At 49.7% G+C, this 15,316-nt stretch overlaps 7 protein-coding genes across 7 annotated transcripts; 3 read left to right on the top strand and 4 right to left on the bottom strand.

Moving 5' to 3' along the window:
* Positions 1 to 132: 132 nt before the first annotated feature.
* Positions 133 to 1,921, bottom strand: BDP1 (transcription factor TFIIIB subunit BDP1; the record flags this gene model as incomplete). Its single annotated transcript, XM_033574603.1, has 2 exons — positions 133 to 1,835; positions 1,894 to 1,921. The coding sequence occupies 2 exons, from the start codon at positions 1,919 to 1,921 to the stop codon at positions 133 to 135; spliced, it is 1,731 nt and encodes a 576-aa protein (XP_033422621.1).
* Positions 1,922 to 2,213: 292 nt separating this feature from the next.
* BRE1 (E3 ubiquitin-protein ligase BRE1) lies at positions 2,214 to 4,818 on the top strand (the record flags this gene model as incomplete). The annotated part of the gene is made up of 6 exons (XM_033574602.1): positions 2,214 to 2,405; positions 2,555 to 2,689; positions 2,765 to 2,813; positions 2,896 to 3,443; positions 3,504 to 4,577; positions 4,645 to 4,818. The coding sequence occupies 6 exons, from the start codon at positions 2,214 to 2,216 to the stop codon at positions 4,816 to 4,818; spliced, it is 2,172 nt and encodes a 723-aa protein (XP_033422620.1).
* A 594-nt stretch (positions 4,819 to 5,412) lies between these two features.
* On the bottom strand, positions 5,413 to 6,408 carry ATNIH1004_010024 (urease accessory protein UreF; the record flags this gene model as incomplete). Its single annotated transcript, XM_033574601.1, has 2 exons — positions 5,413 to 6,182; positions 6,264 to 6,408. The coding sequence occupies 2 exons, from the start codon at positions 6,406 to 6,408 to the stop codon at positions 5,413 to 5,415; spliced, it is 915 nt and encodes a 304-aa protein (XP_033422619.1).
* Positions 6,409 to 6,660: 252 nt separating this feature from the next.
* Positions 6,661 to 8,918, top strand: ATNIH1004_010023 (protein kinase COQ8; the record flags this gene model as incomplete). The annotated part of the gene is made up of 4 exons (XM_033574600.1): positions 6,661 to 6,671; positions 6,722 to 7,454; positions 7,508 to 7,790; positions 7,840 to 8,918. 4 exons carry the CDS (start codon positions 6,661 to 6,663, stop codon positions 8,916 to 8,918), a joined length of 2,106 nt encoding a protein of 701 aa, XP_033422618.1.
* A 742-nt stretch (positions 8,919 to 9,660) lies between these two features.
* ATNIH1004_010022 (alpha-mannosyltransferase) lies at positions 9,661 to 10,902 on the bottom strand (the record flags this gene model as incomplete). The annotated part of the gene is made up of 1 exon (XM_033574599.1): positions 9,661 to 10,902. The coding sequence occupies one exon, from the start codon at positions 10,900 to 10,902 to the stop codon at positions 9,661 to 9,663; it is 1,242 nt and encodes a 413-aa protein (XP_033422617.1).
* Positions 10,903 to 11,787: 885 nt separating this feature from the next.
* On the bottom strand, positions 11,788 to 12,338 carry ATNIH1004_010021 (uncharacterized protein; the record flags this gene model as incomplete). Its single annotated transcript, XM_033574598.1, has 2 exons — positions 11,788 to 12,105; positions 12,168 to 12,338. The coding sequence occupies 2 exons, from the start codon at positions 12,336 to 12,338 to the stop codon at positions 11,788 to 11,790; spliced, it is 489 nt and encodes a 162-aa protein (XP_033422616.1).
* Positions 12,339 to 13,008: 670 nt separating this feature from the next.
* ATNIH1004_010020 (putative Snf1 kinase complex beta-subunit Gal83) lies at positions 13,009 to 14,609 on the top strand (the record flags this gene model as incomplete). The annotated part of the gene is made up of 3 exons (XM_033574597.1): positions 13,009 to 13,742; positions 13,894 to 14,503; positions 14,562 to 14,609. The coding sequence occupies 3 exons, from the start codon at positions 13,009 to 13,011 to the stop codon at positions 14,607 to 14,609; spliced, it is 1,392 nt and encodes a 463-aa protein (XP_033422615.1).
* Between the last annotated feature and the right edge of the window lie 707 nt (positions 14,610 to 15,316).

Raw genomic sequence — 15,316 nt, 5'->3', positions numbered from 1 at the left:
AAGAGTTAACTCCAGACAGCCACCTAGATACAAAGAACATGTTTGTACACAACCAGAGACGCCAATACCACCGCCCCAGGTATCTCTTCACATGTGCTAAAGTGTAAACTATACAAAACCGCATGCATTGAATCAAAGAAAGTCATCAATTGTGCCCAGGATCTCTTCCTGTCCACCGCCTGACGCCTTGGCGGCCTGCTTCTTATTGGGACGTTTTCCCTTAGCATGTGTAGTGCCAGCCTTGTCAGGTTCCGTGGCCCCATCGGTGGCCCCATCAGGATTGCGAAGGAGCTCCTCATGGGCTTTTTTCTCCTTTGCATGCTGGTCCTCAATACGCTTCTTCTCCTCGTCTAGCTCCTTCTGGATGACCCTGGGGTCATCGTAAACAGTGTTGGTCATCTCTGAGTACGTGTTGATATCAAACTGTTCCCGGGGACCCAGAAGGGTGTCTTTGATTCGTCCAGGATCACGGCGCTCTTCATTGTTGAACTTTAGTTTTATCTGGCGTCTCGATCGCCCGGGGAATAGCTTGCTGATCATCATGAAATCAGTACCAAACATGCGTAAGCCTCTGTAAAACAAGTCTGTCATGTCTTCATCCCATGACTCCGTCTTGGACCGTTTCCCATATGTAGCCTGGTTGACTTTGCGGGTAAATGAATTCTCCACCACATCCTCGAGGTCTCCAAAGTTCCTTGCCGCATCGGCATGCCGGTCAACTTGTAGGGACGATGTATCGAGGACAATTTCTCCATTCACGATCCTCATCACCGGTCCAGACTGGGACTTAATGTCAGGCATACTGTTCTCTGCCGGAGGTGCGTAATCGGTTTCGTTTGTTTTCACTGGTGTTTGTTCCGCGCTCGCACCATTCTGTTGCGCCGCCTGTTTGCGCTCCAATTCGGCCTGTTCAATTTTGCGGAGTTCGGTTTCTCGCTTGGATTTCTTTCCCGTGCGCAGGTCCTTGCATAATTCAGACATCTTGATGATCGCTGGGGCAATTTCAACTTGCTCGGAGCCTTCAGGGGTCGGCTCACGCTGTTTGCGCGTTCGGGGTTTTCTTTGCTTTGTTCTGGTATCGGCATCCCCGCTACTGGTCTCCTTCGACGGCTTCTTGATCCTTGACTTTGCATTCTTCCGTTTTTTGCCGGTCGTTGTTTGTGATTCGGTGTTCTCTTGGCTTTCTGTTGTCGATTCAACTCCCGGAGTCTGCGTGGCAGGCGGTGTCAATCTCTGAGGAGAGGTCGTTGAACGCTGGGCCTCTGCACTTGGGGTTGCAGTTTCCGGCGTGGTCTTTAAGCGTTTCGAGGGCCGGATCTCCGTAGCGGCTTCGGAAACATGACATGACTGAGGCACTAGAGAGTGTACGTCATCATTACGGTCCTCAAGCTCCCCAAGGCCACGAACAGAGATTTCGTCTTGGGTCGGTATCTCAGCCGCATTCACTGCTGGAGGCACAGGCGTGGGCTCCGTAACCGCTGTGCTATGAGGGGGCGGGGGAGGCTGAGAAGGAGTGGTCACATCATCGGAGGCATCCGGAGCAGCAGCAGAGACTGAGGCTTTTCGCTTTGGACGGGGGATAGGGATGGCTGCGGTAGACGGAGACGGTTTCACATGATTGGTCTGGACTGACGATGGCTCTGCAGTCGCAGTCTCGAGGGAAGCAGAAGGCTCTGGGGTCAGCAGCAATGGGCCTGATTCAGCTGTTACTGTCTCAGTGGCAGGCTGAGGTGCATGAGAGGCAGACGGCTGTGACGCGACGCTCGGTCGGCGAGGGGGTGCTGGAGCAGCCCGTCGGACTGGGGCCTTGGGGGCAAATTTCTTGCCAGACTTATCTGTAGGAAGAAGGGGTGAGTGAGATGAGAGGGAGACAATGAGGAAAGGGGAACCTACTGATGGCAGAGCTCGAGAAAGACTTCATTCTCACGGCGTTGCGGGAGAAAGTCTAGAAGCCGTTCGTTCGTTTGTCTGAACGGCCGGGGAAGGCGGGCTTGGTCACGTGGGCGGCGCTAGGGCGACGCTAACTCGCAAGCCGAAAATCCTCCTGGCTTCATCCAAGTCTTGCTTATCTCGACTTCTTCCACCCCTCTCCCTTCCCCCATCGCTTCCCCCTGTCCTATTTTACGGTCGCAGTCTGCTGTGCTCTCTGATCCCGGCTTGTTGCTGCGCGGTGGTGACGGCCTCCCTCTGCGTATGCCTCTTTCTAGCCACTGATGCCGGCCACCGAAGCATCCCACGTCGCTCCCTCCGAGTCCGGTTTTGTCAAGATGGAAGACCGGAAGAGAGCTGCCACGTATGATGCCAATGAGTCGGCACCACCATTGAAGAAGCAAGCAACTTCCCTCAATGGTGGTGGCGGCAAACCCCACCCTGATGCTGACATGCCCTGGAAAGACGATTTGGAGGTGAGTCCCCTCCCCTCCCATCCGTTTGGGGAGCCACGCCTTATCCCAAGGATTCTCTAAGTAGTATTTGAGCGCAGAATCCCCTGCGGAAATGGTTAGCGGGCATTGTTTGTTGACTTCATTTTTTTTTTCATTGATAGCGATTTCAGAAAGATGCGATATGGCGCCAGATGCAGGAATACAAGCGCGAGAAGGTCTCCCTTGAGTCCAAATTGAAGGAGATGTCTAAAGCTACCGCATATCACAATGAACACCTCCGTGTTATTGATTCGTGGTATAACCAGGTAAGTGCATCCCGCCGCATTGGACTGCGTATGATATATTATAGTCGTGATCTAACGTAAGAATCAATGATTAAGTTGATCGATGAAATCAAAATACTTATGGGTACATCGGATCGCAGCAAAGGTGGGTGGAAGTTCTCGTCGATCAATGCTTATTTATTTATTTATTTATTTTTGAGGATACCCAGTCTAACAACCATTTCCAGGGCGTTCTGATTTTCAAAGTTCCCTGCTGTTTGATGACTCGGAGAATTTTGAGAGACATCTAAAATCCCGATCAGATGATATCCGCGAGATTATCTCAGGTTTTCGTGCTACATCGCCAAATGTTGCACCCGACGTTTCAGAGCTGCAAAACCAATTAGCAAAGAAATTGGCGGAAGAGAAGAGGGCCATTGCAGAGCTTGAAAAAGCGCTTGCCGAAAAGCAACAGCTGGAAGAAAGCTTAGAGGAGGCTTCCTTGCGATACATGGTAGCCGAGAAGAAACTCGACCGCGCACGGAGCTTGACTGTCGCCAAGTTAGAGAAACAGGTCATCTTTGGCGCTCAGCGACCCGGCGGCGATAGTGCGTCTGGTCCACGAGAGGAACAATCTCCGGTTAATGGTACAACCCCTAGTGGTGAGCGCAGTCCGGACCTGGACGAAGCACACCTCAAACTGTCGGCTATGTCAGAAAAACAAAAGGAGCAGATAAAAAAACTGGAGACTGAAAATGCTAGTTTGCTTAGTCAAATTACTGATTTGAATATCAAGGTTTGTCCTTCATGCTTGGCTGCGAGAATTCGTTCGGCCTAACCCACTTTGTTTCCTTAGCGCACCAAACTTACAGACGACGATTACGCGCACACGGATTTGTTTAAACATCTGCGATCGCAATACGATGATGTGATTAAACGGATAAACCATCTGGAAGCCACCAATGTGCAGTTACGTGAAGAGGCTGTCAAACTACGATCGGAACGCACCGCGTACCGCAACCAGGTTGACGAGGAAACACAAAGTGTCATCGCCGAAAAAGAGGCGCAATTGATGCGGGCGGAGACCGATTTGGCGCGGATACGGAATGCACGTGACGAGCTCTTGGCCGACCAGCAGATGCGAAAGGCTGCGCAGGAGCAAGAAAAGACCGCTTCTATCAAGGTTCAGGAGCTTGCGGACGCTGGGAATGCTCGGATTGTGTCATTGGAGTCCGAGGTGGAACGACTGCGCCTGCAGTTGGAAAGTACAAGGACGGAACAAGCGGATGCCAACGACATCCCGGTTGAAGAGTTACGTGCCAAGTACCGAAATCTGGAGCGCCAGTATTCGATGCTCAACACCGAATTGACGTCCATGCAAACAGCATGCAAGAAATACTCCTCACTGGCCTCTCAGAAAGTCACGGATTTCAGCGCCTTGGAAGAGAAGGTAGCCCGCCTTATCGCCGAGAAATCCAAAGCCGATCAGAAGTATTTCGCTGCTATGAAAAGCAAGGAAGCGCGGGAGATGGAAGTCCGCACTCTGAGGGTGCAGAACGCCAAGAGTTCGGATATTGTCTCGCAACTGAAGGAGTCAGAGGCCGCCACTCGATCTCTGCTGTCTAACATGGAGAAACAAGTCAGCGAGACGAAAGAAGCTTTGAACTCAATGGCCGCTAAGTATCACGGCGCACAACAGCAGCTCACAGAGAACGGTATCGCTATGGATGGCCTCCGAGGACAGATCTCTGAATTGAAGGCGTTGTCCGTCTCCAAAGATACATCCCTGGCCAATGCTTCCAGCGCCTGCCGTCAAGCTGAAGCGGAGGTAGAAGGCTTAAACGCAGCACTCGCGGATACCAAGAAGAGTCTGGACACTTGGAAGAATAAGAGCCTTGGAAGCTCGTCATCCGAATATGAAATGCTGAGAGTATGTTTTCCCTGTACGGCACTTGGCTTATATATCTATATATGGTTCTGTATTAACTTTACTCTAGACTCTTGCTCTATGTACTGTCTGTCGCCGAAACTTCAAGAACACTGCAATCAAGACCTGCGGCCACGTTTTCTGCAAGCAATGTGTTGAAGAACGTCTCACTTCTCGATCTCGAAAGTGCCCGAATTGCAACCGATCATTTGGAAATAATGACCACATGCATATTACCCTCTGATGTGTTATACGTGTGGTCTTTCCCCAAGTTCTTCGTGTATCATAATTTTTTTATTACCTTCTGTCTGCTCGTTTCTTCCCCCGCTCATTTCCCCCTTACCTTATTTTATTACTTGATTTTTATATCTCACCATTTTGTCCTTCTAAATCATGGAAAAAAGGTTCATGGTGCGGTGTTTTTCTGAGTGCGGTTTAGCAGGATGGGATTTCAGACGGCCCGGCGTTCGACTTGTTCTCTTGAGCAGAGTTCTCTTTGCATATTGTGGCGGATCTTCTGGCCTTCGGGTTCCCGTTTGTTGTTTTTATATTTCTTTTATTTTTTATATTTTTTTCTTTCCATTTTCCTCTTATTATTATTTTTATTATTTTATACATTCCTTCCTCATCCCTCGCGGGAATGAGGATATTCTTGGATGCCCACGCCAGTTTCGACTGGCATCTGGGTGGGAAAACAAGGTGCGAGATGTAGGATTAGCTTGGAACTGACGGATGTGAAAGCATGATGAAATGCATCGATATTATGGAGTCATGTCGCCGAAGGCATTGTTTTGTGTTTTCTTAAGTCAATCAACGCATTGGAATAGATCGTGTGTTATTATGAATTAAATATCCTGCTATAAAGAAGTTCATGCCTGCCCATCCAAAGATCTAACGAAGGTACCGCCTGCCCTGCATCCTCTACGGGCGTCTCCCATTCTCGGTCTAAGCGCTCCGTGATCATGTCTTGGAGGTGTTGACCGGCCAGAACGCTCTGTGCCTGGTAGGGGCCCAAAACAGACGCGCGGACCGCGGCGCTGAGAACGGCCTTCGCATGGTTTAAAAGGAAAACATACGCGGTCTGGTAGGCGTCCATGCCCATGGCCAGGCAGACAACCCCCCACAGGGGTGCGAAATGGCCCTTGGGGCCCAGATCATTCGCATCCCCCAGGGAGGATTTGAGAGAGTCTCCGAAAGACTCGATGGCTTTTACCGCTTGGGCAGCAGCGATGCCGGCTAAGAAGGGGCCTGAAGCATAAGTGCCCCGGAACGCTCGCTCCCACACGCTAATCAGCGCTCTCCCTTGGGAGATACTCGCCCTCTGCGCCACGACGCACGGCGTCGACGCATCCAGATCGTTGTCCAGGGTCTCTAGATCGCCCGGGTTCCGGAACGCAGCAAGAACGTACGGGATAGAGGTGCTTGCAATCGAAGTTATCGACAGCTTGAGAAAACGATGAAAGGAAGCAAGAGGCGTGACCGAGCGGGGGAGAGGTTTGTTGTGCGCCAGGTAAGATTCCAGGCCGCTTGAGTATGCGAACGAACCTAACGGAAGGGCGGAATCGGACAGCAACAGCAGCGCGTGGGTGGGTACTAACGGTACCACATCTAGGGGTAAAGGAAACTCTTGTCAGCGTTTCCTGATCGACATGCCAACCAGGTTTGGTTAATCGATCTGATCCCACTTACCGGCAGGAAGAGGCAGATAGGAGGAGGATTCGCCACTCTCCAGAGGTTCCGAGGCCAGGGCTAGACGGGTTCTCGCATTGTGTAAACGATACTCGAGATCAGCGACCTCTTTCTCTAGATCCTGTAGGATAGATTTGCCGGGCATTAAGACATTCTCTGGGAAGAACCATGATAGTGGAGAGAGAGAGAAGAAGAAGGGGGGGGGGGTTTTTCAGGGAATGGGCATCTTTATCTATAAAATCTGGTTACCCAATTCCTATTCCCTGATAACGACTCGGATCAACCCGGGCAGGCGGTGGGGAACGACAGAAAGCGGCGACCCGCTTCGGAACTGTTGCGCACATGACTTGGCCGATCATCGAAACAATTCATTAATTCATTAATACCTCACGCCAGCATGCATGCACGGTAGGCAGCCAGTCCACCTGGGTTCTCGCGACTAGAGCATATATCGATAGTACTATGTCCGGCAAGCGTCTGCTGGACGTGATCCAACTCCTCAATGTCGCCAAGTCTATTGCAGTGAAGCACCTGGCCGTGCGCCAGGATCAGTTGGATATCTTCACGAGAACCTCTTCGCTCACTAAAGGGATCAAAAGCCAGGCCGATGACCTGGTTCTGACCGCTCAGGCAGCCGCGGCGCTGGCAAAGCGATTCAACGAGCCCCTTCCTTCTGCGCCCTCGCCCAATTCCCAGTCCGCCGACCTTGCCCGTCCGGCCAACCCGGAACGGAAAGGAAAGGGATTCCAGCAACAGTCGGAGTTCCAGATTCCTGCAACTGCCGCAAAACATACCGTGGAGGATGAGGTGAGCAATGTGGACATCAGCAGGCAGAAGGACGTATCCTACAGGCCGTCTCAACGGTCAACCCCGGACCTATCAGGTCTTTCCAGGGTTAAATTACCCCAAACCAGTGAGGTGCAACAAAGTCGCTTCCAGAATGAGATCAATGCAGATGTTTTCCACTCGTCCGCAGGCTCCGAAGAGCCGACCGCAAAGCAAGAAGGTGTATCGGACGATATGGTGAATCAGATTTTCCACAGCCCTAGAGTTGCCAGGATCCTTTCCAGGAAGCCGGCGGTAAACTCAACTTCGATTCCTTGTACAGGGGAGGTTAAACAGTTGGATCAGGAAAGCATTGGAAATGCCGGGTTGGGTGGTACAGACGACATAGGCTCAACTGGACCAAAAGTGCGTAAGCGACGACACTCTACAATGAAGGCATAAGCGCATTGACAATTTAGACAACCCCAGAAACTGTAGCGGACCTGAATCAACGCGACGCCTATACGATGGTCGAGTCCCGCATTCCGTCATCCCGTCTAGGCAGATTATGGCAATATGGCGGACTGGCGACGTCCATGGCCTTTGGAGCCGTCGGGGAGGGCCTGAAAAGGGTGACAAGGGGCAATGAGGACAATTCTGGATCACTCATGTTTAACGCTGGAAACATGGAGCGCCTCGTGGCCAAGCTCTCGAAGATGCGCGGAGCTGCACTTAAATTAGGGCAAATGCTCAGCTTTCAAGGTTCGTGAAGTGGAATACTCCTTTCCATGTGATTAACTTCTTTGAGTAGACGCCAAAATGCTTCCGGAATCAATTCAAATAGTCCTTCAGCGGGTCCAAGACCGGGCAGACTACATGCCAGCCTCCCAGCGCGACAAGGTTCTAGCCGATAACCTAGGTTCTAATTGGCGTGACCTATTCTCTTCCTTCGATGATGTTCCCATGGCTGCGGCTTCAATCGGTCAAGTCCATGGAGCCGTGCTCAAAAGGACCGGTCAGCGGGTTGCGGTCAAAGTCCAGTATCCCGGTGTGGCGGATTCCATTGACTCGGATCTGAACAATCTATCAATTCTCCTGACGGCATCCCGTCTCCTCCCTCGAGGCCTCTACCTGGATAAAACAATCGCCAACGCTCGAACGGAACTCGCATGGGAATGCGATTACATCCGAGAGGCCGAAAGCGCCAACCGCTTTCGAAATCTCCTCAAGGATGACACCGTCTTCTTAGTTCCCGAAATCTTCCCCGAGGCCTCGGGTAGGCAGGTCTTGACCATGGAGCGTCTGGATGGCATTGCCGTCACCAAGATCCAGGATTTCACCCAAGCGCAGCGCAATTGGATCGGCACCCAGATTCTGCGCCTGTGCTTGCGAGAAATTGCCGAATTCAAATACATGCAGACGGACCCAAATTGGACCAACTTCCTCTACAACGCGCAAACCAACCGTTTAGAACTTCTAGATTTTGGCGCCTCGCGCGAGTATCCCGATGAATTCATCACGAAATACGTCCAGACTCTGGCCGCGGCCTCCCGCAACGACCGGGAGACCTGTCACCATCTATCTATTGACTTGGGGTATCTGACCGGCCATGAGTCGAAAGCCATGGTGGATGCGCATGTCACGTCGATTCTCACCCTGGCGGAGCCGTTCATGGACTCCTCTCCCGGTGTTTACGATTTCAGAAACCAGACGATTACGGACCGTGTGCGCGATCTGATTCCCGTCATGATCCAAGAGCGACTCACGCCTCCTCCAGAGGAAACTTATAGTTTGCACCGGAAGCTCAGCGGGGCGTTCTTGCTCTGTGCAAGGCTGGGAAGCCAAGTGCGCTGTAAGGACCTATTCGCCGACGCGATGCAAAAAAGATAATGCGTCCAGGATCGGGATTAGGTCCGCGCCAGCAGTAAACAGCATGTTTAAGTCGTCGATATCTCATTTTTTTGCCATCTTGTGTTATTAGATCAGATATAGAGAAAAGTCACCTCCTTGTAAATTATATAGAATATGTGCAAGTACAAATTTTTATACAATATTAGAAATATATAACATCAAGTGACTCAAAATACAGTATGCAGAACTCGGAAATTGAAATCAGAATGTGTGAACAAAGACACCCCCTCTTGTATTTCATGACTTAGATTGATACAAAGGAGGGAGCGAGCCAGCTTGTGAAGCTCTGCTGCAGCTTATAGCCGCTTTAGTGATACCCCCTCACTGTCAAAAAAAGCCACAAATCACCATGGTACCCGCCACGATGAATGGCTCATGTAGAAGACAGATCATGCAGTAAATAATGTGGATGTAGTATGTTTTAGTTCGGCCCCTTGTCCTGCTAAATTCAGTCTAGATGGGAATGGCAAATGCCAGTCGGTAGTTGATATGTGCAGAGGTATCTGCAAATCAGGATGGGAATTCATCCTTGGACGGAGACGCCAATGGGATATGTGGTGCATACAGCCAAATTCGCTCAGTTCTGGTAGTGCCATGAGGTTCTTGAGCTGACACGGGAATAAATGGAGGTCCATACCAGCTGCTGTTTTGGAGATTGCCAATATCTCACGCGGCAAGGCCATGTTCCTACACAATCGCCAGAAAATCCAAAGACTTCGTTCTAGCCTGTCGATTTGGAGTCCGAGAACATGGCATTCCAGTACTTCTTGACTCCTTGACAGGTGTCTTTATGGCCTTCCCAGGATTTGAACTTGTTTTCAAGCTCGCAGGCGGTCCAAAGAATCTCCTTCCAGAATTGCTTCTCCACATCCACGCCCAATTTCTCGACCACATCCTCAGGGATTGTCCATGCGCGCGTGTAGCCGCCATCATCGTCAAATGCTGGGTTGACGTCCTGCTTGTCGAAAACAGTGGCGGGGTTGAATTTCGGGAAGTTCGCATGAATAAAGAACGCTCGAGGTGCGGGTGCCTTTGACCCATGCACACGCCATTCTCCCTTCTGCGTCAATGCGAAGTCTTCGACAGGATTGAATTGCACCATCGCAGAACCTGCCATACCACCCTTGATACGGTGACCGATAGCGCAAATGGGCTCAGATACCTGATAATAAGGTTCTTTAAGCACCGAGGCAGCTGCGACAAATGTTTCCTTGTCCCCCTCCCCGGAAGCACCTTGCGACAGCAATGCATAATATAAATCGGGGCCCCAGACATTGTAATACGTGCTGAGGAGGAGGGTCTTTGAGTGAGTTTTCTTCGACAGTAGCACCTCACCCGATTCACTCGATTGTCGAACAGCCCTGGGGGGAGCTGGTTGGGAGGAGATTTCGTAATAATATGACGACACAGTGGCCGCCCAAAAATCCGGCCAGGTGACCATGTTTTTCGACTTGAAAGGCTCGCTCGTGAACAGCGATTCTGGAGGCCGTATTGGGAAGGCATCGGCATCCAGAAATAGGACTTCTTCAAAGGAGGAGAACAGCATAGCAAACAGTTTGAACTGGTATTTCTGGATTTCCATGGCCCTTGGAACCGCGTCGAGAATATGGGAGAGCACCATACACCGCGCGTTCAAAGAAGGCAGAACCACATTACATATGTATTCTTCATATTCGTCATCGTTTGCGAGGAAGACCTCAACCGGCAGCTCTGAGCCTGTCGATCGCAACATCCGGAGCGAAATCACCAACACTGGCAAGTATGAACCACCTGCCGTTGAAACTACCCCTCGTGTGTTAGGAGCATAATGCAGCCTGGGTGGATTCTTGGTTATCTCTTCGACGAATCCATTATGCGCCTCCTTCATACCCTCTATGTCATCTGGGAGCATGTCTAACACCTCCGGTCGGAAATCCGGGTCCGTCTCTTCAAATCTGATGGATGGTGCCGATCCAAGACGCATTGGTGGTTCGCCCTTTGGTTCATTGACGATCAAAAGATGCTGGAGATGTTTCCAGAAACGAATATGGCCCTGGGGATCAAGTTCGACCCCTTTGTATGCTGATGTCTCATCTATAGGACTAGCTACTTGCGGTTGCTCTACCTTGTATCTCCAGATTCTTAGAGACCAAGTAAGTAAAGCTGCAAGAACTACAGCCAGTAGCAAAGTTCGCACTCGCCAGAGTGGCCGATGAAAACTCATTGCCCCTCCCCCCTTTTTTTTTTTTTTTTTTTTTTGGGGAGTAAAATCACGACGCGACCGGAGAGATAGTCTAGGGAAATTATGACAAAAAGAAGAAGAGAAAGAAGCGATCGCAGTAAATTTTCAGAGCAAGCTAGAACGACCAGGCAGTATGTATAAGTGTCATGGACTAGGCAATATCTGTGGCTCTGCTCTTATCAGAAATAGTTCATGGTTGGACCGATCGATAGATAGCGTGGGTATGTTGTGGGGATCCCATCAGGGGGTACTAGAAGTTAAAAAGAGGTCCAACGCAGAAGATTGAGAGTTGCTAAGGGAAGGAAAGAGACGACAAGTTTGCAGAATAAGAAAGAAAGGGGACCGAAGGGTTTGGTGACGATCTCCACGTCTATCTTCTGCCGTTTGTAGAAATGGTCCCGTTTGATGAGTCGCAATTTAGTGCGGAGTCGGAGATGACGTCGGGATATTATACTCGTATCCACCATACTAGTAGGTTTCTCTATACCTATATTTTACTACAGATAATCTTATTTTCCCAGGAATTTATTTCTATAGTACCAACCCACGGGGGAGGGTACCCTGTATGTACAGAACATCTCTATATCCAATGTCAACTGACAACTAGCTCTCATCAATCAAGTTCTCTCATTCTTCGGAATCCTGACTGTCTTCTTCCTCCTCTTCCCACATAGTAGATGCAGAAGGTTCACCTTCCCTCCGAGTTCCTAGGTATCTCCTACCACGTTGTTTCACATGGTCACCGGAAAGCTTTAAAGTATTTGATTCCTTGGATATTTCACCAGGGTAGAGACCCGGGACATTGTGTTTTGGTTTGTGAGAAGGTGTCCAAAACCCCTCCAGCCATTGGCTGACCATCTCGACAATGAAAGTAGTGGTATAATGCAAGAGTAGTCCGAGAGCGATCCCGGTAATTCCGGCAACTGTGACGAAGATGAGAAGCGCCTGGGAAAGATAAGCTACTAGAGCCGTTGACGGCGCAAAAGAAGGTTGGATATCTCACTGACCTGAAGTCGAGCTAGGATTCTTAATGGCAGAAGAGCGAGTTGTACGCAATAACGTCCAACCCATACAAGCGGTGTGACTAATATCTGCAAGACACCAAATCCAGCGTACACAAGATAGGTAATAGGATAAGCAGTCATAGACAGCACGGTGGACACTGTTGACCAGGCCATTGCGATCGCGAGTAGTACTACAGATAGTACCAAGATGCCATGCTGTGTCCCGTTTCAGCCAACTATAAGGCAGTCCTATAAACTACCAAGTTAATATAGTAGGATTATGGAAGACGGTATGTACCTTGTTGACAGGACTCCTCCTTGGCCGCCCTTGTTCTAGTCGACCCACGTAGGCGGTCCGCTTCAGCAGAATCAAAGAGACCGAAATACTATGAGTCTACTATATCTGATAATGAAGGCACCACGCCCATATTCTACTGGTTAAATTCTACGAGGGAAGCCAATGCAGCTTTAGAACAGGGTACATTCATGTATACAATTTTGCATTTTTTATCTTAAGGTAGCAAAGTGAGGAATGACGGACATAACGGTCGATATCAGACCTGTACCGGAGCGAGCCCTAAGCCCTAAGTGGACAAAGCTGGCCAGGGATCTACCTTCTGAGGACATCAACATCGACATCATCATCATCACGACCACAGCGTGTTCTCCCCCACGTCACCCAGTCAACTGTGTTATTTCCCCTCTTCTTCTCCTATCTTATCTAGTTTATTCCCTCTTTTGACTTACAGAGTTGTTCCTCTGATGCTGGTGTTCTAAATTCCTTTCGAAAATCCTCGTCCCTCTCCTCCCTGTCTCACCCCTCTTGTGATCCCCCCGGTTCCAGATGGGCAACAATCCCTCCAAGGGCCCTACCGGAGATGCCCCATCCACTTCGAGCCCTTCCGGCCCTCCGAATACTACAGACAAGAAAGTGAACCGTCGGCCATCACTCAATACGTTATCGGGCACTACGAAAGCTACCGCGGCCGACCCTTCGGCCTCCAAAGAGACTGCAACGGGACAACCGAGTTCGCAAGCCCAATCTTCGCTTCAAAAGCGTCTCCAATCTTACAATTCCCCAGAATCAGCGGCACGAAATGTTCAAGAATCGAAGAAGCCAGATACTCGCCCCAAGGACATCTCCTCGCCCGATCCTTCCAATCCCGTCCAGGTTCCGGTCTCTCGGTCTACCTCTAGGCGTGATCCCTATCAGTCTATGGCCCCTTCTGCTCCACCTCACAATACTTATTACAATACGTCGACTCATCTCCAGCGTCCCCCTCGATTGCCCTTGCCGATCGGAGATGCCACAACTACGCCCGGGTCGCCCATCATTGGGCCAGATGATTCTTATATGGGCTCCCCTCCTTCTGATCCGCGGTTGGATAACAGTATGGGCCACGGGGACTCAAATTTAAGCAGTACCGTTGCCGAGGATGATGAAACGCTAGATGAGCTTCAGCCCAGTGGTGTAGGGAGAGCCGTTCCGACACTAATTGAATGGACTGCTCCGGGTGATAAAGTCTACGTTACTGGAACCTTTGTTAATTGGGAAAAAAAATTCCGTCTACACAAAAGGTATGTTTGTCTTTGTATATCCTTTCGACACGACGATGAGGTTTCCTTGACCCCTATTTCCTTTCATTTTTCTTTTCCTTTTGTTTTGTGTCGGCCCAGAATGCGCATCATACACTACAACTCCAACAAGACTAATGGAACTTTCTAACAGTGAAATTAGCCCTGGAACTATGTCAGCAAAATTAAACCTCCGTCCAGGAACACACCACTTGAAGTTTATCGTGGATGGTGAGATGAGAGCCTCAGACAATCTTCCCACAGCAGTTGACTTCACAAATCACTTGGTAAACTACATCGAAGTGAGCGCGGATGATGTCAATCGATCGCGGAGAGAGAGCGACAGGACATCCCAGAGTGCCGTTCCTCCCGGTGTTCACCCGCCCCAAGTCCTTCCAGATCCGATGGGAGCCTCTCGGGTTGACTCCACCGTTGAAGACCAATCCGAGAAGGAGGAACCAGAGGAGATTCCCCCTGGAGATTTCCGCGGTGTCATCCCGCAATTCCTTGTAGATTTGGATAGGGAGGATGAAACTCAGGAAAGTCCAGCTTATCAGCAAGCCGTCAATATCATTAGTGATGCTCCTACACCGCTGAGTCTTCCACTTTTCTTAGGAAAGTCGATATTAAACGGTACCACACCGATGAAGGACGACAGCAGTGTTCTAAATTATCCTAATCACACCGTTCTGAACCATCTCGCGACAAGCAGCATCAAGAATGGCGTACTCGCCACCAGTGTAACCACCCGATACAAACGCAAGGTAAGCTATTCCACTTGTGAATTTCGCGCGAAGCATCTGCTGATATGCTCGTGTGCAGTACGTAACTACAATATTGTATAAGCCAACAAGTGATATCACGGGTTAGTGTGTAATTAGAAGAGGTGCCATTGTACAACTGTACATCTCACTCCCCTACTCGACTAGCAGAAGCACTACCCTTATTGTCAAGCTGACAGTATGTCAGTGAGCACTGAATCTCCCTAAGGTCTTCAAAGAAACCTGTTGCAATGAGGTTGCACTAGGTGCTTGTTGATTGTGATGGAGTTCTTTCCGTATGGAAGTGCCTCTTCATGCTATGATATTTCCTTAAAGGGGTGAAACACCATTTAAGGCATGATTGGTAGCGATTTAAGCCTCTGCCGGAAGCCAAATACTTAGTATCAGACTACTTGCGGCATTGAAAGGTGTTTCTCCTAAAGATTCCAGAAAAATTCCGAATCAGCGGTGAGAATCACATGGCATCTAAGCTCTGGTCTTGGAGTCACTTTTTTCTTCTTTATTTTCTTAAACGCTAAGTTATTATGTTGCATATGCTTTGGTGCACTCCAATTACACGCGAATGCACAACGTCCATGTCAATGCCCAGTATTATTTCTCAGGACTGAAACGTTGTTGATGCTCATATTGCCTTCACACTCCCCTTTTACCGATTACCCTGGAGCTATAAAGGCTTTTTCTATTCATGGGGTTGAAACAATAGAAGTAAATTATATCAATATGTAGTAGATGTGTGGTTCTTTGCCAATCTATGTAAGCAGCATTCTCAGCGTACTTGCAAAAATGGACCCTTTA

Source organism: Aspergillus tanneri (genome assembly GCF_003426965.1).
Source record: "Aspergillus tanneri strain NIH1004 chromosome Unknown AapTan_5_pilon_pilon_pilon, whole genome shotgun sequence".
Taxonomy (NCBI): Eukaryota; Fungi; Ascomycota; class Eurotiomycetes; order Eurotiales; family Aspergillaceae; genus Aspergillus; species Aspergillus tanneri.
Note: the sequence above shows the minus strand (reverse complement) of the source record. Positions and strands in the feature narration are given on the sequence as shown.